The 22,065-nt window shown below is 50.8% G+C and overlaps 1 protein-coding gene across 2 annotated transcripts in view; it reads right to left on the reverse strand.

Annotated features, from left to right (window-relative positions):
* Positions 1-21,461, reverse strand: part of ARK2C (arkadia (RNF111) C-terminal like ring finger ubiquitin ligase 2C) — a 47,686-nt gene extending 26,225 nt beyond the window's left edge. Inside the window, exon 1 of one of the 2 annotated variants that reach the window (XM_074570428.1) lies at positions 21,315-21,461. In XM_074570428.1, coding sequence (XP_074426529.1) covers positions 21,315-21,375 — 61 coding nt within the window. In that variant the 5' untranslated portion in view covers positions 21,376-21,461. Of the gene's footprint in view, positions 1-17,056; positions 17,148-21,314 lie in introns of those variants that run through there. The other variant, XM_074570429.1, reaches the window with a different exon arrangement.
* Positions 21,462-22,065: the final 604 nt, after the last annotated feature.

The raw sequence follows: 22,065 nt of genomic DNA on the forward strand, positions 1-22,065 counted from the left end.
CAACTAAAACAGAAAATCTGTTGCAGATTAATGGAGATTAATCCATGCGAATATTAAAGATGCAGAAACTACCAACAAATCCAGAATGAACCACGCCAGGGGACGAGGGAAGTTCATACGCATACCTGCAACCCCTGGCTTCATGTCTTCTCCAGCTGCTGCGGGAGGAATGGGAGGCTCGAGCAGATGAGGAGGATGCAGGGGAGGAGGAGAAGGACCCCGGCAGCAAAGTCTGCTCTCTCCTTCGAGCAAAACACAACCCCCAGCAGTCTGCTCCCCATCTAATTAGTTCAGGCAGACCTAAACTGGGCATCGCAGGGTGGGAAACGGGGCTGCGTCTCACACCGTATTGACCCCTTGGTTGGACGTGATGGGCAGGTCGTGGGATGGAGAGCATCAGGGACCTGGAGCAGCTGCTAGGAGAAGAAAGTGCATCTTGGCAGGGGACAAGTCAAACCAGGTGGCCTTAAGACACCCGGAGGGAGGGTTACCAAGGTAGAGACAGTTGAGTTTATCTCCCTTCACCATTTTCTTGCGGAGAATTGCCTCCTCCCACCACACGAAGGAGAGTGAGGACCTGAGCTGACCTCCCATTATGATTTTTACCATTCCTGACAGTGGTTTTGCCGAGCTCGCTCAGACAGAAACATTTCTCCTCTCTCACGTGGATGTTGTTTTTCTCGCATCCACCTTGGAAACCCACACGCTGCCATTCTGCATAGCCAGCAAGCACAGCAGGTACGGACGGGCAGGCTACGCAGCCCTCAGCCCCCTGGACCAGCAAACCCCCTTGGAGAAGCCCATTAGCAGCACCAGGTTGCCACCGTTATCTTGCTTTCCAAAGCCAGCCTTGCCGTTGAGAAACAAAACTGGCTTTAGGAGGGAATTCGGCTCCTGGGGCTGCTCTTAACAGAGACAACAAAATAAAGAAGAGGTTTTCGGTTACAAGTTGCAGAATCACCTGTAAATTGTTGTTTATAGGGCTGGCTAAGTGCCCCATAAATCCAAATAATGGCAATGACTGGAGGTGGTGAGGTGTCACCGGAGGAGGAAGGAGGAGGGATGCTGTGGTAGGGAAAGCATGTGTCCCCAGGGCTTTCTGCACACCAGGAACTTTTTAACTTAACTGATGCATCCACCCACATGTTTTCAGGATCAGTCACCGTCTGCCACATATAAGGTGAAATTTCTGTCATGCCGATGGGTTATTTCATGTTTGCAGGGTGTCTTGTATGGGCTTTTAGTGGTTTTAATGGGTGTGAGGTTCATCTGTGCTCCTCCACGTGCTGCTCTTGGACCTCTGGAGGTTGTGGGAGACCCGGTGTCAGACACCAGACGTTGGTCTGGGGAGAATTACTGAACCCAGTTAGACCAGCCATCCATGTCAGCACAAGCACCGAGGCATTTGCCAGGTAATTAGCATAACTCTGTTAGGAGAAGGTTGGTGGCCTTGTGGAGAAGCCTGCAGCCTTGTTGAGCTCTTTCCACAAGTCTATCCCCTGGTTAAACTGATGCTTTGACTCTGCTTTTCCCAGAGGAAATTTGTCTCTAGCACAGTCCCTGCATGGGCAACTTTTACGTCAGACGAAACCTTTAAAAGAGCAGATTTTCAAACAAATACGGGATGTGGTGATGCACCTAATGGACATCCAGACATGGCCAAGGAGATGCAACCACATGGGACTGACCATTCCCACCTCCTGGGGGACCTAAACAAGCAGTTAATCAATCTCAGACTAGCTCAAGCTTTCCTCCCACCCCGGAAACTCATCTTTCAAAACGGTTGTCCATCCATTGAGGCCATCCCCAGAAGCCGGGACAGGAGGCTGGCAGATGGACAACGCTCTGTTTCACAGCTGCCGATTAAACTGGGATGACAATGCTTGGCAAAACGACAGATTAATTAGCGCTAGCCACACGATCTACAAGTCCCTTTTGGCTTTAAAAGAAACAAATAATAAAATCTAAGAATTTTCTAAATTCATTCTCTTATAGCTCACCAGCCTGACATTTCCCTTTGAATTTGCTGTTCCTGAAGTTGCATCTCTCTTTCACAGGGGGCTTGTGCCATTTTTAGATGCCGTGAGTTTGAACGTGCGGCAGAAGGAACTCGGAGGAGCCTTTATAGCTCTTGGCCTTTCAGAGAGGATGGACTAATCTTTGGCTGATATTTAGCAGAGGCTTGCAGTGCCACACACGACCTCCTGCTTGATGTTGTTATGACCTTTCAGCTTGATTTGTGCGACCATCTGAAATCTGTTTGATTTCGGTTCCTCCGCAGGGCCCTCAAGCCGACTTTTCGTGCTGTGGTGAATCACGGCACACTCAAATTAGTTGTTTCCGTACTTAAATGGCATGGAGGGACACTTACCCAGCGCAGCGAGAACCGGGCTGGTAAATACGCACCCTGTTTTACAGAGGAGGAGATGGGACCTGTGCAGAGGACAAAGCTGTCCTGGGCAGAAGTGGTGGATGGTGGACCCAGGACCAGACCCTCTCCTCTGCACGTCTCCCATGAAAAGGTGTTTGTACAAGCGCAAGTCACTGACACACTGTTCCCTTCCCCACTGCCTCTTGGTGATGCTTCAGGGACTGAAGCCCCCTTTTCCCCTGTGACCAGCCGAGGTCTCCCACATCACCCCATGCTTGCAGGGCATTTACAGATACCACTGCACACAGGGCTCTCATGCCGATCAGCGCGTTACCGTTGCGAGTAAGATGAACCAAAGAAGACCAACAGGGCTGAGTTTCTACCACCAGCAGCCTAGATACACCTTTTTTGCCTTACGTGAACCATTTTTCCCAGCAGCAGGCAGTTTTCTGCCCTGCAAACCACGGACACACATGACCAGGAGCAGGAAGGCTCATCCCAGAGGGCGATGGGTCAGCCCCAGGGAGGTGGGCAGCAGATTTACAGACCATGAGATAGCTCGGCTTTGTCTGCGTATATCACTCCTTTCCTTAGACCTTTCCTTCCCCAAGGATGACAGAGCACCTTTTACAACGTTGTGGCCCTAGATGTTCAGGAGACATTTAGGAAATTGTAATTCAATCTTTTAGCTGGCACCGTGCCAGCTCAGAGCTTCCTTCAGGCTCCAGAGAGACACCTTCATCTGCTCCGGACTACAGATGGGACCACGCTCTTCCCTGCCAAACAGCTGGGATGGTGGGCTCGTTCTCCAATTTTACCTTTCCCGTGCTGGGAACCGCCTGCTTGTACCTCGCCTGCCTGCCCTGTGGCACCAAGGGGCAAGTGTGGCTCACGGGGAGAGGGGAACGGGCAATAAACCTGGTTGATGGTCCCAGCCCGTACGCCTACTTGTACCCTTTATCTTTGGCAGGAACTGGCCAGTGCTGGGTCCCAGCCAGAGCCCAAAGCCCTGAGTCACGGGCAGAGGTTTGTACTTCTTCCTACAGTCTCGAAAATCCCACAGGACAGGAGGAAAACAGCCCCCACCAGCCCAGCTTCTGACCCGGTTGCACAGATGTTCTCAACAGTGGACAACCTCACCGAGGGAGCATCCCAAATCAGTGCAAACTCCCCAGTCCCCGGTATATCATATCAAATCCACACGCTGCCTGCAATTACCACCACAGCAAGGAATGCAACTGTGACGGGGGTGACCACATCCACTCTGGTTACCCATGGATTTTCAGCAGGTCACCATCCCCAAGGCCAGATGGGGACCGTAGAGAGCCCAATCACTGCAGGTAACACACCTGAAAGGAGTGACCCCATGGGATGATGGGTGCATCAGGAGAAACCCCATGGATGAGTGTCTCAGGGGTACAGGGTCTCTCTCCTGTGCGTCTCGGCGAAGCAAAGGAGATGGTGATGGAGATGACTTATGGGGCTGGAGATGGACCCATCTGAGCAGGTGCATCAAAATTTCCCACCAGTCCAGCACGAATAGACTGTACCACACTTCTTCACACAGCGCACAAGACACTACCAGGGACCCGTGGAGTTGCAAAGTGGAAAAAAAATACACTTTTTTTCAGTTCCAAGTGTGACCTCGAGGACCCAAGGATTTTTACTAATTACTAAATTTAATTTATTTTGCTTTCTTCTCGGGGCTAAGGCTTTGCGTCGCTGGGCCTGTATTGTTTCCGTTACAGCCTGCTGGTGTCCAGAGAAACTTCAAATTAAATATCAGTCACAGGTTAAGGTCAGGCAGCTCAATTCCATTAACAGGCGGCGAGACTCAGCCTCCCTGTAACGAATGCTGCCCGTGCCTCCTAATGATACCGGCAGAGGAACCGGGCAGCACCAGCACAGAGTGATTGGCACCCCACCGACACCAGGGACCGCAAAATTGATTTTAAAAGTCCATTCATCTTCTACAAAACCGTGCCTTAAGTTTTTCTGACCTGTGACAAATCTGCAGGAGTTTCAGTAAAGAAAGACGGAGGCAAGAAGTTGGGGGGGGGGGGGGGGGGGGAGAAAAGAAAAAATCCACAAAAAAAAAATAATCCTAAAAGCAAGAAACAGATTTCAACACAGTTCTGTCTCAGTTTCCAGCCTTCGCCCCCAGCTGTGAATTTCTACCCCTCGCTTTATAAGCAGGAATAAAGGTTTTTCATCCCACTGCCTGCCACAAAGACAGTGCAGCGGATTTAGAGATGTTACGAGGTCCTTGCTGGACTCATGGACACTGGATCTGGACAAGCTCACCCCGATCTGTTGGGTCTATCCCTCCTCCCGCTTTTCACCGCCCAACAGCCACCATCACTGCCCCTCCGCCTTGGCGTCTGTGCCCAGCTGGGAAGCAGCTTTGAGGAGCTGGTGGTCAACACAGCAGGAAAGCGAGCAACGCGGGTGATCAACCATCATCTGCCCATGCCCTCCTGGCATGGCCCCACGGCAGGTGGCCCACCTCACCTGCAGCTTCTCTCTCTGCTTCTACAACAAAGTGGCATTAGCTAATGTCGCTCGTGACAGTATCTATATGGCTGTCATATAGCGGTATGACCACTACAGGAGGACCTACCACTAAAAAGACATCAGAAAACGCTTTTTCTACCCTGTAGCACAACTAACCCAAATCTAAGGGTGCAACCAGCTCATGTCTATACCAGCCCAGTACAAGCTGCAGCTTCTTATAGAGCCTTAATTTATCAAAGTCCCATTTAGGTGTCAGGGTGAGGGTGTTCTCCACCACGTAACACAACAACACGGAGAAGAAGCTGATTCGGGTTGAAGTCAGGAGTTGCTCTGCTGAAGCAAGAGGACAATTTTAGTTGTGTGTGGCCACCCTAGGTCTAACCAGCTGTGTGCCCGACACCATCGTGTCAGAGCCATTTCGGAAGTGTAATTGGGGTGTGGGGGAAGAGGAGGTGGGGAAGGGGATGAAATAGGACTTTAAGGCAGTATAAGGAGTCTGGGTTTCAGGCTGCAAGCTGTCATGTCATTATAGGTGAGGCATTTGGGAGTTTTAGAATATCTCTTTTACTCTGTAAAATTCATCCTTCCTAAAGAAAAACATTGATTCCACTCAAGTACAAATAAGAGTTAAATACAGGCAGATCAGTTTAATAGCATAGTTATGCCTATTAAAGCAACTGTGAAACTAACATCAAAGCATTTCTCATTAATTCCCTCTCAGTGACTCCAGATCTGATTTACTTCGGCAAATCCCCTGCTATTGAGAAGTGGCCACAAGTCTCCACGGCCCTGAAGCAGCTGGCATTGCAAAAAGTCGCTACCGGACTCGAAAAGTCAAGATCTGTCAGCTACACGGGGAAAGCAAACCTATTGATCAGAGCAGCTAGATAAGGAAGTCATACAGTTAGTGTCAGCACCAGGTTTTCCCCCAGACCGTTATTTTTAAGCATATTTGATAAAGGAGGTGTGTTCTGAGTCACTCTTCCCGCTACTACCTTGGGAAAATGCCCTCCACCCCCGGGGATTAAAACAAAATAATGCTAAAATCATTCTTAAATATATACATATATGACACAAAGAAGGAATTGAGGTGTTTATTTTTCATCCAAAAAAAAATAAAAAATCTCAGCTTTGTCACCTTTCTGTTTAATTCCTAAACCTATTTCTTGAAGGAAGCAGAGACATCTGACCAAGTTTCTATGGCTGAGTACAATTCTTCAGACATCTCCTGTAACACACCTCCTCAAAAGCGACCACAGGAAGGAGGATGAAAACCAGAAATCCCCTTTTCCACAGCAACATTTACGTTTTCCCAGGAATTGTACCTATAAAGGAGCAGAATGATCCGCATTTTCCTTGTTCCCTGAATTTTACACCTTGTGACCTGCGAGACGGGCACTGGTGCGTTGTACGGATGGAGAAATGAAGGTGGGAGACCAAAAGCACTTACTCAACCTTAGGGAAGACCAGAAGGTCCAAGGGAACTATGGAGCTGAGGGTCAGCACGTTGTGCCCGCTGCCCACCTGGACCCATACGTGCCATTTGGGTAAGCAGAAGCATGTCCAGCACTTTGGGGAGAGCCTGTTTCTGCTCTGGGTGTTGGACACAGCCCAGCTGCTTGGCCATGGACCAGACCCATGGTGGTCTGGGATCTTCCCCATGCAGATGTGGCCATGGAAGTGGATCTCCCTGGCCAGGGAAAGTCCCTTTGTTTGGAGGGGATGACCCTGGTGCAGAATGGAAGGGAAGTGTCCAATGTTGAATTTTATGGCAGGGGAAAGCACATCTGCACCCCTGCCCATGCCATCTGACTGCCCATCCAGAGTGGGTGTACACCCAGGGACTGCTGGCCAGAGAGCAGGCTCCACCGAGGTGCTGCTATCTCCATCCTTGAATGGTCAAGACCCTGAGACACCCAATAACTGTGAAGACAGCCCTGTCCTGAGCAGGAGGCTTGGCTGGAGGCCTTCAGAGGTCTCTCATCCCAGATGAGTTATTCTGCAACTCTATCGACCAGTGGAAGGTGCTGTTAAAATAGAAGAGCATCTTCTGGGGCAGCTGGGTACGTCCCTCTGCATTACAGCTCTGAACGCACCAAGAACATGGAAAAGTCTCCTCTACCCCTGCAAGGGATGTGCTTGTAAATGCACACACGCAGAGAGTGGTGCAGTGCACAGCACTTCTGCATCACGAGGAGCACAGACTTCGCACAAAGACTGGCATGAAAATAATCCTAGCTGCGCATTTTCCATTTATATTGTCAGTTCACAGCATAGCTGAACCTCTAGAGAGAGCAGAAAAAGATTACAAGATTTTTCACAGCACTAACCGCTGAATCCAGGAGAAGACTTCTGCCTGAGCTGAAATAATGCTGCATGAATACCACTAACCCATGTAATGTCCGTTGGATGGTGGTTCTGGCAGACATCAAGTAGAAGAGAGAAGAACTGCAATTACAAAGGCGTATTTCAGATTCAACCCAGCTCTGGGGGGAAAAAAGAAAAATAATATCATCTGTTCAAGCCACAAAATCTGTTGACTCCTCAGAGCTCCCACTTACAAACAAAAAGGAATTAAAGTTGGGATCTGAACTTCTCAGCGACGTTAATTAAAGCCTGGTCCCTCTAGAACACCGGCCGAGCTGCACGCTCCTCTTCTAAAATTTCTCTCGTGTTTTTGAGAAACACAGACTACAAAGCATCTAATCCTGTTCCTGCCTTCAGACGGAGCATTTTGAGGCAAGCAAATCAAACCAAGACCCATTAGGAGGTGCTGGCTGGCTCAGAAGATGTCCAAGACTTGGCAGATCTGCAAACATCTAGCCCCAAAGAGATGCCTGCGGGCAGTCCCCAAGCCCTGAACGCCCCCACACAGAAAGCTGGGTGAGGGAATCTTGATTTCTGATTCTGATACAGTGGGGTTATTCTTATTTTTTTAGAGAAACAACAAAAGCCATACAGATGGCAAACCCTGGGGCCCCTGGGTTCAGGTCATTTGCTCTCCTGATCTAATGGAGTATATGGATTTCTTCTCTCAGGGTTTTGGGGTAGCAGCACAGCAGTGCAGAGCCCCACGAGCGTTATCCTGCCTGTCGTTTTAAAAGCAGAGATGCCGTGGTATTACAGGTGCAGCTTTGGCAGGGTCACCACGCTCCTGAACGTCCCATTTCCCCCATGACAAGTGGTCGCTCATTCAACCAAAGTGGCCAACCCTTCAGAGCAGCTGACAAAAGTCTTTGCTTGACAAAGGTCTCCTTTTCTCTTAATATCATGGACACCAGGCAATGGCCACCCCCAGCCCCTGCCCAGCTTGGACGCGGTGGAGAGACCCACAGTTCTCCTAGCCGTAACCAAGCTGCACCGACGAGCATCCCCAGCCCACGGTGTAGGATCTCTTTCTGTACATTGCTGCTTTTCCTTGACTTCCTAGTCCATCACCCGCTGCCGAGAGCCTCCCAGGCTTCCTGCTGTGTCCTGCCACCCTTTCTTCACCATCACCCAGCATTTCCACACCAGAGCTCAGCTAAAACTGCTCCCGCAGATGCGCATCTGCCAGGAATTTTAGGCCTTGCCCTTTGGAGAGAGAAAGCAACTCCTACAGCTTAAAGGACTGCACCACCGCCAACCCCAAAATCCCAGGAGACGTGAGGAGCAGACCCCTCATGGCAGGCATCGATACGAACAAAGCACCTTTTCATTGGCTTTTGGTGTCTGAACCTTGGCAAACATTTTGCATTTTCATGTTACTGTTGTGGGCTTTTATCCCTTTTTTCTATTATTTTTTTTTTTAAATCACAAAATCTCATTATATTTGCTGACTTTCTCAAAGCTCCAGCTCCCTGGCGTGATGCAAAAGTGCATGCATCATGACATCACTAGAAACAGACTTATTTTTTATGCTGAAAAAAAGTGACCAGGAGCTGGGTCTGTTCATGGGCTGGAGAGGAGCGTTTTGGCTCAGGGTGCCAACTCACTCCATTGAACTTACCTCCAATGGGCTGCTTTTGGAGAGGACTCCCTAAAGTCCTCTGCAGAGGTGGCAGCTCCAAGCGGGGTTAGATGTTGTGTGCCCTGGTCCATCCCTCCTCCCCTGCACCATCCACCTGCCCAGCCCTGGATCGCAGGAGGGTCCCAGCACTTCTTCGATGCCCTTTGGCTCTCGCGCCGGCCTGGATGTCACCTCCCCCCAAGGGACGCTACCAGTGAGTTGGGTTTCTGCAAAGCATGTCCATCCCCCTGTTTCCCCATTTGAATTGCAGGGCATTGGGAAGGGGCCCATTCCCACTGTGGGGCCAGAAAGCTGTGACCAGTTGTACCGGTGCACCAAAATCAGGAGGTGGGGGGAGAGGAGAGGCACCAGCGCTCCCCAATCAACGTGATGGTTGAGCAGGTATTTTGCACACGTATTTTCTGCAAAGCATCCAACAAAACCACCATCCCTCTAAAAGCAATATTTTCTAGAAGTGAAGCTGGATGAGGGATGTGTACCTACAGCCCAATCAGCACCACCACATCATGATGCTCCTTGCCCCCAGCCAAATGACCAACGTGACCATGCTTTAAAGGTAGTACTCCAGTTATGAGATAGACCTCCCCATCGCTGCCTTCCCAACACCAGTTATTACAGCGTCAGACACAGCCATCTCCTGACGCAGTGTTCTTCAGCCTCCTCATCCCTTCACCTTCAGCCCATACAGAGGTCCCAAGGAGGTCCTCCATCTTCTGGCCATGCTATCCCATGGACAGCAGTGCCTCACCCTCCACTCCACCAACACACACCAGATCAGCGTGCTTGAGCATCTCAAGAGTTTCCAAGGGTTTGAGCCCTGGAGGCAACACCAGCCCTGAGGAAGACTTTGGTGCCTGGGGAATGAACGTGAGGGTGGAGCAATTCAAAAAAACCCATCATATCCACGGGGGAAGACATGGCAAACATTTAAAAATACAGTGGGAAAAGAGAGAGGTAAAGGTGAAGAAGTCAAGCGAAGGTAATGCCAACAGCAGTGCTAGCCAGGAGGACTTCTCAAGTGGCATAAAACCAGCCTCATAATGCATTTGCTGAAGAGCAGCAAATGCTGTGTCTCTGCAGAGAGCCAGAGGATGGGTCTAAGCCTAGGTCTGCCAGCATCGAGGTCAGTCCAGGCTGAAAAAAACTCCCCTTATTGCTTGGTTTCCAATAGAAAAAGGTCCAATGAGAGATGCTGGGCTGTGGATAAGGAACCCTAGGGCAAGGACAGGGTTCAGCACAGCTGGTCACACACGGTTTGGACGAACACACAAGCCAGTGTAACATATCCCCAAAACTGCTATGAGCTTCCTCGATGTTGTTGAGGTCTGGCCCTTGGTTTTGTTAATGGGGCTCAAAATTGCTTGCTACAGGAAGGACGGAGTTACGCTGGACACACAACAAACATAGTCCATCCTCCCCAGCAGCACCCCAACTCCTTTCAGGAGGAACTGCTTTGGTCCACGTCCGATTTTTCTAAGCTTGTAACTACCTTCTGGTAATATTTTCCTTCCCCAGAACACCCCCACACCCTATAGAAGCAGCACCTGGACGGCATCACGTCCCATTTGAATCTGTCAATACAGGGCTCTCCTTGCAAATGACCCAGGGCAGGATGGTATGTCCTTATCTCCAGGCTACTTCTATGGTGGTCTCCTTTGGCAAAACATCCAGGATTTCCACCGGAAAGTTTGTAATCACACGTGCCAGACAGATTTTCCTCCTCAAATCAAACAAGGCCACGGAGAAGTCGCTAATTGTCTCTGCAGGCTGAAGTCACTCAGGTGGGTGAGCCTGGTGAGGAGCAAAGCAGTGGTTGCACATCCCATTTGAGATCTCAGGTCTCGTTTTCATTTTGGAAACCACCTCCGGTCTTCGCAAGCCTGGAAACCCACCCCTGTTGCCAAGAGAGGTGAGAAGGAAGGAGAGGCAGGGCCTGACATGGCATTGTAAGGGGCCAACTACATTTTGCCACCTCCTGCACCAGGAACACAGCCTTTGCTTCTCCAAGACACATCTCAGGCATTGAAGCACTTTCTGTTGATTAAAAAAATTCCTGCGCACACTAGAGGCACAATGTGGTTTCACCATACAAGAACATGGAGGACTGGGGCAGTCTCCTCCTAACCATTGCATGCTTTCCAAGTGAGTGAAAAACACTGAACCTACCTCTCAGATAGGAAAAAAAAAAAAAAAAGATAATTATGTTTAGGTGAAACGTTTCTGTACGAAAAACCCAACTGAAAGATTACGACGAATGGGTTTTATTCCCTGCATCCAGTTGACGGGGTTTCGTTTTCTGCCATAAGACAGCATCTCACTTCTGGGGCTGTGGCCTATTTCATCTCACTTCAAATGAACCATTTAAAAGCCTGCCCCACCCCCCACCCCCCATTTTGCTGAAAAACCTCAAAGACAATATAAAACCAGGAAAAAAAAAATTTCAGCAAGTGAATCAGAAAATAATCATCATCATCCAAAGCAGATATCTCTGTTTTCATGTAGCTCTAGTGCTCAGCAACTCATGTCAATAGAAGTGCCACCAACTGATCTTCTGGTCCACCACCCACCGCTCGCCCATGCTGTCCCCTGCTGCCATGGGGACCCGACATCCCTTGCTCTGGGGCCCGATTCCTGTGCAACAATCCTCCATATTGCAATCAAATTGCTATTTTTTCAGCTCATAGCTTCAAGGAGCTACCTCAGAGACAAGAGTCCGGCCACTGCTCGTTAATTTAACGCAGGAAGGAGTCAGGCAGAGAGCCGACCAACAGATTAATGATGGACAATAGGTTTTGCTGCTGTTTTGGTAAGAGTAGGAAGGTATTTCATTCCCTGGGACATGGGTCACCTTTCATCCTTGCAGACAGGAGGTTGAGGGGCTCCATCTCCCCACAACCTCTGGCAGCCCCAAAGAACAGAATCATAGAATCATCTAGGTTGGAAGGGACCTTTCAGATCATTGAGTCCAGTGATCAACCTAAGACTGACAGAAACCACCACTAACCCATGTCCCTCAGCACCACGTCTGCCCGGCTTTTAAATCCCTCCAGGGATGGTGGTTCCACCACTGCCCTGGGCAGCCTCTTCCAAAGTCTGATAACCCTTTCGGTGTAGAAAATTTTCCTAATATCCCATCTAAACCTCCCCTGGCACACCTTGAGGCCGTTTCCTCTTGTCCTATTGCTTGTTCCTTGGGAGCAGAGACCGACCCCCCCTGGCTACCCCCTCCTTTCAGGGAGCTGCAGAGAGCGAGAAGGTCTCCCCTCGGCCCCCTTTTCTCCAGGCTGAACACCCCCAGCTCCCTCAGCCGCTCCTCACCAGGCATGTGCTCCAGACCCCTCACCAGCTCCGTTGCCCTTCTCTGGACACGCTCCAGCCCCTGAAGGTCTTTCCTGTGGTGAGGGGCCCACCTAGATTCACCCATGCCACCATTTCCCACCCAGGCCAGATTCACACGCCGATAATCAAAATGCCAGATGGCGTAGGTCAGTCTGCAGCCCCTGGCCAGGTTGGTCGTTTACCTCCAGACCCTCCCAGCGCAGCACTTGACGTGCGATACAACCACTACCTCGGGATCATACCGACATTTTCCACTCAGGCCAACAAGGGCTGAGCAAAACCAGCTCGGTAAGTGCTTTTGGTACATGATGGGTAAAGTCTTCTCTGTTCAGCCTCATGGAGAGCTGCCTGCAGCCCATCGATCTCAAAGGAAGCCCTGCCCAGAGGGGGGAATTGAGGGCTGCTGAGGGGCTTTGCAGGTGGCCAGTGTGGGAGAAGACCCCTTTTTTATAGGGTTACACGCAACTTAAGACATTCACTATTAACAAAAAAAACCCTTGTAACCCCAAGGCCACTCATGTCGTGCTAGCGCTGCGCGGAAAGCCTCCTCCTTCCTTATCTCCGCCCCCGGAAATTTGAGGGATATCACAAATAACGGCTGGACAAGATAAGGCTGCTCCCAACACGCTGGTTGCTCCTAACATCTATAAAGCCACATCGTGACGGACCTGAATGGACCGGTGCCTGGGGATGCTACATCTCGTCTGTTTTCACTCCAACCCTACTCTTTTCTTGACGTTTTGAGCAAATATTGTGATTTCCCCCCACCCACCCCTGCCATTTTCACGCACGCCCGTCTCCAAACCCTACCAACACCCTCACGTCTCAGGGAGAGCAGAGACCAAAGGCGCTCAATCTTGGCCGAGCAAAGCTCAATCCACTCCCCGTCCCTTCCAGCTCCTAACGCTGAGGGAACTTCTTACTTTCAATTAGCGGCTCGTGCGGTAAGACTCCCCCCAAGGAGGAGGCGAGCTGTCAGGATCCGACCCTCCAGGGTTTACCACCGCGGTAACGCGAGACCAGGCACGCCGGCAAACGAGGTGCTCGTAGCCCAGTGATTCATGAGACTGCAGAGTTTGCAGGAAATGTAACGCCATTCACGATTAAGAAACGCTCTTGTTTTCTGCTAAATATATAAAATAATCACTCATCCCCTGAGCAGCAGATGCAAATTATACATAGTATTTAGCCTCATATGCCAACCGCTATAATTCCGGTGCAGCATGAAGCCGTTTCCCAAGGCTCTAGAAGTCCCTTAATCTGCCTTTTGACGTCAAATGACAAATTTCTTGCCTGGGATCATTAACGGGATGACTAATGAAAGCTGATAAGTGAATTTATAAATGAAATTAAAGATATTAATATTAAAGGCCGGGCTACAAGAAAGAGAAATGTGGATTTAAGCAAAACCACAACAACAAGTGCGGTAATCTGCACGAGATTTACAGCTCCTTTCCTGTTGGGCAAATTAGAGACATGGTATTTTCCGCCTGGAGGATGTGGAAGCTGCCAGGCTTGACAGACACCTCTCCCGAAGCATGAGCAGCCCTGTCACCTTCAGATTTAAAAAGCTCCTGCTCAAGCGGGCCAGCAAATGCCACGTCAGGGCAGAAAACACGCCGACGGTCTTGCAAAGATAACTGCATCGCCAAACCCTCGTGCAAACAAAATACCTTTAGATCGTGATCAATTTACTGCCAATTATGGTGGGGTTTTTTTTTTTCCAAAAAAAAAACCAACCCCAAAACAAACAACCCATGTCAAACTAGATTCCCATTTTACTCATCCCGGTGTAAAAGCCAAGCAAGTCTTAAAATTTGAGGACTTATTTTGGATTTACGCAGGTATAAACGAGCTCAGACCTTTCCAGCTTGGTGTCCGATCCCACACATAGGCACCTCCACCGTGAACCCACAGCCCATTTCTGCCTCCAGCTGCTCCTCGTGGAGGGTTGGGGCTCACAGGAGAGTCTATTTAAGTCTCAGCTGCCACCAGCTGATGATGATCAGCCCTGAATGGACCAGACAAACATCCTGCCCCAAGGAGCACAAATGAGGTCCTACCCAATGCCACAGGGGAACAGGCACCTCCTTTGCTACCAAAGAAAGAGAGGAGAAAGCTTCCTTTTGTCTGTAGCAATTTTTAAGCAGACGTACCATGGAAACAGGTTGGTTGGGCAAGTGCTTATGTGTGGTGCCTCCTCATGCACCCACAGCTTCTAAAAAACCCAAGATCCCTTTGGATACACCAGTACCTTGAGCTACCAGTGTGGCTGAAGGAAGAGTCAGATGCCACCAGGAGAATGAGAAAACCCAGAGACATAACACGAAGCACATTTGCTATGGGGAGGTTTCCCAATCCCACCCTCCACTGGAGGAGCCCAATGCGGGGAGCAGACGCAGCACGATGGATGCCCAAGGGACCGTGTTTCTGAATGTCTTTTAGAGACCTTCTCAAGCCTGAAGAAAAAGACAAGAGCAGGTTTTCGGAGCAGCTCCTAACTCAGCCCCAATGTTGGGTGCCTGGACGTGTGGCCAGGGGGGATGTCCAGTTCCACCACAGCCCCGCTCAGGGTCCCTTCAAAGAAGTCCCAGAAGGTACCCATGGCCTGGCTTTCTCCTTGTTTAGGGAAACAGCCATTCCTTGTACCATCTGGGGAAGGAGGTGGAGGAGGAACACATGGTAACAGCTCCACAACATCACTTGAGCCCTCCAGGGAAAAAGAGCAATGGCCAGTGGCTCCATCTAAGCCAATGGTCACTCACACCTCCAGGTGTCACCTCCAGGCAGGGCAGACACTGCGAGCGACCAGGAGCACAGGGATGCGGTGTGAGAGATGGAGACAGCCAGGTCCTTCTCCGAGCTACTGAAATCCTCATCCAACCATCTCCCCACAGGTACACCCTCACGTCGTAGGGTCCCAGCCCACAGGTACCAAGCCGCCCCTTATTGCCTCTCCCCATAACCTGCATCTCCACCGCTTCCAGCATCTGCTTTCCTCCTGACCCCACTGAGTTTTATTCACTCAAACCAAAGCGATAATCTTAATTAAAGAGCTACAGACCACACACGGGCAACTTCCCTGCAGGCACATTTTACAGCCTTAAAAGGGAGGGAGAGAAAACAAGGGTGGTTAAGGACACTTACCAAGAGAGATCCACCATAGCACGTGCCAACCAGCCCAACCCAGCTGGGGCTGGGGAATGTAAAGGACCAGCAGGCAGGAAAATGGGTGAGGAAAGGTCCTGGGAGACTGCAAAACTGAGCAGAGGAGCAGCAGGAAGGGTCAAGCCAAGGCGGTGGGGAGGCATGGAGCAGACATGGGTTTGCTTTCCCTTCCTCCTGGCTGCTGCCCACCTTCAGCTGACCGGCACAGGAGCCTGGTCCCTGCCACCACCAGGATCTGTCACTCCAGCTGAAAGGTGGTTTATTTTATTTTAGAGGGAGAATTTAGCTGCTCCCCAAAGACCTGAGTTTCTCCCTAAGAAGGTTTAGGAGTAAGACAAGACCACGGCAGGATTAAACTGGGGGGGGGGTCTCCCATGGGGTCCCACACGGAGCCATTCGGGAAACTGCAACCCCGACTGCAGATCGACCTACTCCGTCTCCCCACATTGAACCCCAAAAGGCAGAAAATTATCATTTTCCCCGTTGGGGCTCGGCCCCGCTCTCGCTGCCCACCTGCAGGTCCCTGCCCTGGCCCCACCGCAGACGCACATCGCCCTTCTCCTTCCCAAACCACCGACCTCCAGAGCGCTGTAGCTGACTTTTGAGTTTGGAGCATCAAATTTGCCATAAACAGCAATTTGAGGCTCTACTTTATACACTAAAGCCTTGAGCTATCGCCTGGCTCCGGGAGCTGCGGGTTTATGTAGAAACACCCCAAATACCGCCAAATGTCCGAGTCTCACGTGACATTTGGCGGTGCTGTCACACCTCTCCCAGCTGCCAAACCAACTCTGGTCTTGCAGGTTACAGATATCAAAGATGATGTAGGTGTAGGAGAAGACCTTTTGCAAAGTCCCCCCTTTGCATTTCTGGCATATTTATTTAACGCTTCCTAAAATGAGCATTCCCAGGTTAAGGGTGAGAAAGGCTTTTCTCTGCTGACCTGCTGCAGCACGTGTTCCTTTTTGGACACCTCTAGAGATAAGGTGTCTCCAGTTTTGACACGAGGCAGCACAGTTTGGGTTTAAACCAGCACATAAAGGGGCTGGAGGGGATGCCCGTGCCCTCACAACCTGGCAGAGCCCCAGAAAGAGCTGTCCTGCCCTCTCCTTCCACCCCTGCACCTCCAGCGGTTGCGACCATCCTCCGTCTGGTGGGTGGAGAGGGATGAGTGTCCGTCTTGGATGTCCCCGTGGCACTTGGCGGGGGGAATTTCTCCTACAGGTTTGGGAGGACGGGGCTCCTGCGCCTGCCCCAGCCGTGCTCCATCCTCCCCTTTTCCAGCTAACGAGGCGCTCCCCAAATTACCGGCAGGGTTTAAAACGTCAACAACAAAAAAAGGAAGGTCAGACTTACTCTAGGAAAGTCCTTCCAGGAGGTTCACAGAGGAGGACTCGGCGAGGACCGCGGTGGTTACGGCAGCGTCCTGGCGCCTACGGCTCTCGCCCCCCTCCGGTTTGGCACCCCACGCTCTGTCCGGGACACCCCGAGTGATGCCGGATCGTGTCCCCACCGCCTTGTCCCCCCCAGCAACCAGAGCAGCTCCTGGGTTTTGTGGCGAACACCCCCCCAAATCCCACCACGTCCCCCCCCCCCCCCCCCCGGCCCCGAGCTTCGCAGCTGCGTTTGCTTTTCTCGCTCGGGCACCAACTCACCGGTTCTTAAATAACCCATTTCCGCGGGGCCGGATCTGCGCGCAGCAAGGTAAATCCAGATCAGCTTTCCTTAAGACTTTGCTGATAATTCCCAATCTGAGCAAAATGCGACCGCTATTTGTGTTATCTTTTTCTTAAAAAACGGTGGAAATGGTGACACCGGCCCTAACCCCCGTGTGAGAGAGACAGGTGGGTCCAGCTCCCATTTGGCGTCATTAAATGCACACGGGTGTGTAAAACCTTCACACGACCCTTACATAAACGAATATATAGAGTCTGTTTTGTGCATGTTTGGGATTATCTGTCTCCCTGTTAGTGAGAGGAGCCCGGGAATACCGGTCGGTGCTGGAGAGGTGTAGAGGCTTTACAGAAATCACTGCATGTGCCTCCGCACCCAGCGCACGTGACTCCTCTTGGATTTCCTCAGCCCGCAATGCTAAAATTTAAAAAAAAAATAATATATATATATATATATGAAAAAATAATTATTTTCATCGTACCAGGTGGCTTTTCAAGACTCGGGAGCGTCAAAGGAATTAAATCATTAAACTGTGGATGGATTATGAGCTATGAAAGCCTGGTGGTTACTAAGGCTGGGAGGTGGAGGGGTTGCGGGGCGGGGGGGGGGCGGAATGTTTCCTCTCGTAAGAACTTGTTTCTAACAAGACAGGTCAAAATATGATGCAGATGATAAATTGCTTAGCATGAGTTGCCATTAACCCAGCAGCTTTTCTGTGGTGTTATTATTATTAGATTACCGAGGTATCCTCAAGAGTATATTGACCAAACAGTTTGTGCTCCGTATTAGCGCTAATTTGCAGAAGATCTGGGGGGAGTGGAGGGGGTGAGCATTCCGCTCGCTGCGGTGAATCCGTCGCTCCTAACAAAGGGGGCAGCTGCACGTTTCAGAGGGGTTTATCCGTGTCGGGGTTTCGGTTTGGGGTAGGGATTCGGGGGGTTGGGGTTTTTTGTTTTGGTTTTTTTTTTTTGTTTGTTTGTTTGTTTTTTGTTTTTTTTCTTCCACGCCACGACTCAAAATCTCATTGCGGGGGGTTGAATTTTTAAAATAAGTAAGTAAATAAATAAATAAATAAATAAAAGATCAAAATAAAATAAAGGAAAGGAGAAAAAAAAAAAACAAATCACATTGGAAAATGATCAGCCCCAACAGGCATGCATGTCTCCCTTCATGCAAGCGAGAAGCACAGCCTCCCTCCTGGGGACGCGTATGGGGACATGTGTCAGGCAGGGGGCTCGCTGGCCCCGGGGGGGCGAGGATGGAGCGAGAACAAAGGGCCACAGCATACACTACATCCAAGGCGGTTGGGGGGGGGGGGGGGGGAGGAGGGGGGGAAAAACAGGGTGGCCAAACAGTCATCGAGATAGACGGAAAAAAGGAAATATGGAGAAGGAAATATATAAACAACAACAAAAAACGTTTAAAAAGAAATTTTAAAAAAAAAAAACAAAAAAAACAACAAAAACCAACCAACAACCAAAGTGAGGGTAAAGCTAAGGGGGAGGCGGAAAGGCATGGCCTTGCAAAATGATGGGTCTCTTGCGGGGGGGGCTGCTGGGGCCACTGGCTTCTGGTTCTGTTCGCAAGCGGCTCCTGGTGAAATTTTAAGCGGGGCGGGTGGGAAACCTGCTGAATTTGTCTTCCTCTCATTAAAGACAAATCACCAGTCCTGTGCCTCCCCACCTTTTGTGGAAATGGAATTAAGACAAGATGCTCCCCCTCACCGCCCCCGCCCCCCCCTTCTCCACCACACTCCTCCTCCTCCACCCCCTCCGCTCCCCAACCCCAGCGCCATCTCCTACTTTTGGGAGCCCTGACTCCCCCCCCACCGCCACCCCCCAGCAGTTTCTGCTGGCATCCGAGCCCAAACTGGGAGGTTTTACAGGACCATTTTGCAGACCTGGGAAAGGAGGTCTGGTGCAGGAACGAGGAGAGGTGACCGAGTATTATTATTATTATCGCTCTGCAGCTGCAGCAAAAAAAAAAAAAAAAATAAAATAAAAAAATCGCTCGCTGACCGCAATTGGGTTGTCCATCCCTCCCCTCTGCTTCCAAAATTTTTAAGGTTCCCGGTGACTTTCTCCCAACCCCAGAGTTTGCTCTTTCAACCAAAGCGGGTTATTAGGCCTGGAGGCTTCAAGCAGGGGAGAACAAAAAAATAAAAATATATATATATATGTGTAGTTACAACATTAGCAGCTGGGATGGTTTTAGGAGCCCTGCCTTGCAAGGGTCTAGTGAAGATATTTATAGCATGCAGGACCCAGGCACAGCAACTTCTCGCCGAGCAGATGGTGGGCAGGGCACTCACATATATATGTATACGTTTAAATATACAGCTAATAGATTAAAGGAATTTTTTTTTTTTTTACCTCCAGGTTAATTTACCTCCTGTTAATCAGCTTTAAAAAAAGATAAAATAATAATTCCCCCCATCCATCCGGAGGTCATCCCTCTCGTTTTGGTATTAGTCTGGTAAGGAATGTGTAATGTTGTAACTAGAATGAAATAAGCGGCAGACCCTTCATCAAATATCTTATCTTTTGTTGATTAATAATGAGGGCTTGGGGTTTTTTGGTTTTTTTTTTTTTTTTTTTTTTTTTACACCTTTTTTTTTTTTTGCTATTCTGCGGTAAAACAGAACTCTGCATCGGCACAACGGTAATACGGACCGTGCGTCTAAAGGAGTATGTACACACAGACTAATGCTGAGGGTAGATATGGGATACGAGGAAAAAAAAAAAAATAATGTACTAAAAAGCCCCCATATCTGCACTACAGAGGGGAAAATATCCACTCACTCATACCTCACGATGGGGGAAAGCAAGGAAAAAATCTAAACAGCAGGATACGACAATAAATGGGAAAACAGCAATAGAAAAAGCACACTAGGTTAATATAGGAAAACTAGTTTCTTTATTGAGAGATCGTATATTAGTATTAGTGGAATCGTGTGTAACAATGTCATCATGCACACAATACAAAAAGGCAAGGCCCACCATGCTATGGAAGGGCAACAGAACAAAAGCAGCGTACACTGAGCAGATGTATAGGCTACAGCACATTACATTTCAGCAGGGTATGTCTCTACAGAGAGATTTACATCAGAAACTAGGTAATGTAAAAAAATACAGACCATGCTTTAGTTTTAGTACAAGAAAAAAGGTGGAGATACACAACCAAAGGATATTCGATACAGAAAATTACCCACAAAATAAGAACAGGAAGTAATTTAGCACAGCAGAAAAAAATGTTATCCCTGTTTAATGGAAACCCATTTTGCCAGTCGTCTCTTTTCGCAATCGGGTATTTTTGGGGGGTGGAGGGGTGCGTGTGTGTGTGTGTGTGTGTGTTGGGGGGGGTGGGGGGGGAAGGACGTCGGCCACGCTGGACGTTGCGGGAAGGGGATGGGACACTTGTGGCGGAGCGGGACGGAGCGTGGTGCCGGCCGGGCGAGCGGGGACACGCTGCGCTGCCACCGCCCCGGGGACAGGGGGGCTGCACCCCTCTGCTGGCCGCGGTTTTTTGGGGGGAGGGGGTGGGGGGGGGTGTATTCAACCCCCATCCTCTTACTCCCCAACTCCTTTCACAATTTTGTTTTTCGCATTAAGGCCAATTGCCGTTCCTTGTGGGTTTTTTTTTTTGGGGGGGGGGTGTTCAGCCGCAATTTGGGGAATGGGGGGGGGGGGGGTGAGGGGAGGGCCAGGAGACTCTGGACCCCACGACCACAGCAAAATGAATCCACTTAACAGGAATTTACAGTGCAATGTACTCAGCTAAACAGGATGAAGGTACAAAAATGGCTGTTATCGTCTACCGCTAGGCTGAGATGGCCTGGTGGCTAGGCTACACGGCGAGACGGGGTGGGAGGGGTGGGGAACGGGATGGGGGGGGGGTTAAATCAAAAAGTAAAATAAAATTTAAAAAAAATATATAATAAACAAAAAGGAAAATGGATCTACCGAAGCACTTGCTGGAGGCAGGAGCGGGGCAAGCGCCGGGGCGGCCCCGGGGGGGTGGGGCGGGAAATACACACACACACACACCCCCCTCAAGGGGCAGCGCTGGGGAGGGGGCTGAGGGGGCGCGAGGCGGGCTCGCCCCAACCGCCGACCTGAGGGAGCCCGGGCCGAGCCCGCCGGGCGGCCGCCATCCCACACAGATTCCTCCCCCCCGCCCCCAGCCACACAGACTCTTCCCCCCCGCCCCGGGACGCGAACCCGCGGCCCCGCGCGGTACCTCTGTTGCGCACGGAGCCGAAGACGGGCAGCACCAGGTAGCCGACGTGCACCAGGACCATGCTGCGGCCTTTGTGGCGCGGAGCGGCGCGGCCCGGCCCGGTCCCGCCGGCCCCTCCGACGCGGCGGCGAGTGGCGGCCGCCCGCTCCGCCGGCACACAAAGACGGCGGCCGCCAATGGCGGGGCGCCGCCCGCGGAGGGACACGCCCCCCAGCCAATGGGAGAGGCGGGGGCAGGGCGGGGGGCGGGGCGGGCGCGGGAAGGCGGCGGGGGCGCGCGCAGCCTGCGGAGAGGACCGGGCGTGCGCGTGCCTGTGCGTGTGCATACGCGTGCGTGCGTGTGCAGCCGGGGGCGTGCGTGTGCGTCCGTGCGCACACGTGTGTGTGCGTGCACATACGTGTACATATGTGTGTGCGCGTGTACATGCGCGTGCGTGAACGTACGTGTGCCTGCGTGCACATACATGTACGTATGTGTCCATACGTGTACATGCGTGTGCGTGTGTGCACATACATGTGCGTGCGTGTGGCTGCGTGTACATACGTGTGCATAGACGTGTGTGTGCGTGAGCATACGTATGGCTGCGCGTACATACGTGTGCGTGCGGATGCGTCTGTGTGCACATCTGTACATATGTGTGCGTGCGTGTATAAACGTGTACACGTGTGCGCGTGCACATGTGGGTGTGCGAACATACGTGCGACTGCGTGTGTATGCGTGTATGTACATACACGTATGTACACATATGCGT

This window comes from Larus michahellis, chromosome Z (assembly GCF_964199755.1).
Source record: "Larus michahellis chromosome Z, bLarMic1.1, whole genome shotgun sequence".
NCBI classification, from domain to species: Eukaryota; Metazoa; Chordata; class Aves; order Charadriiformes; family Laridae; genus Larus; species Larus michahellis.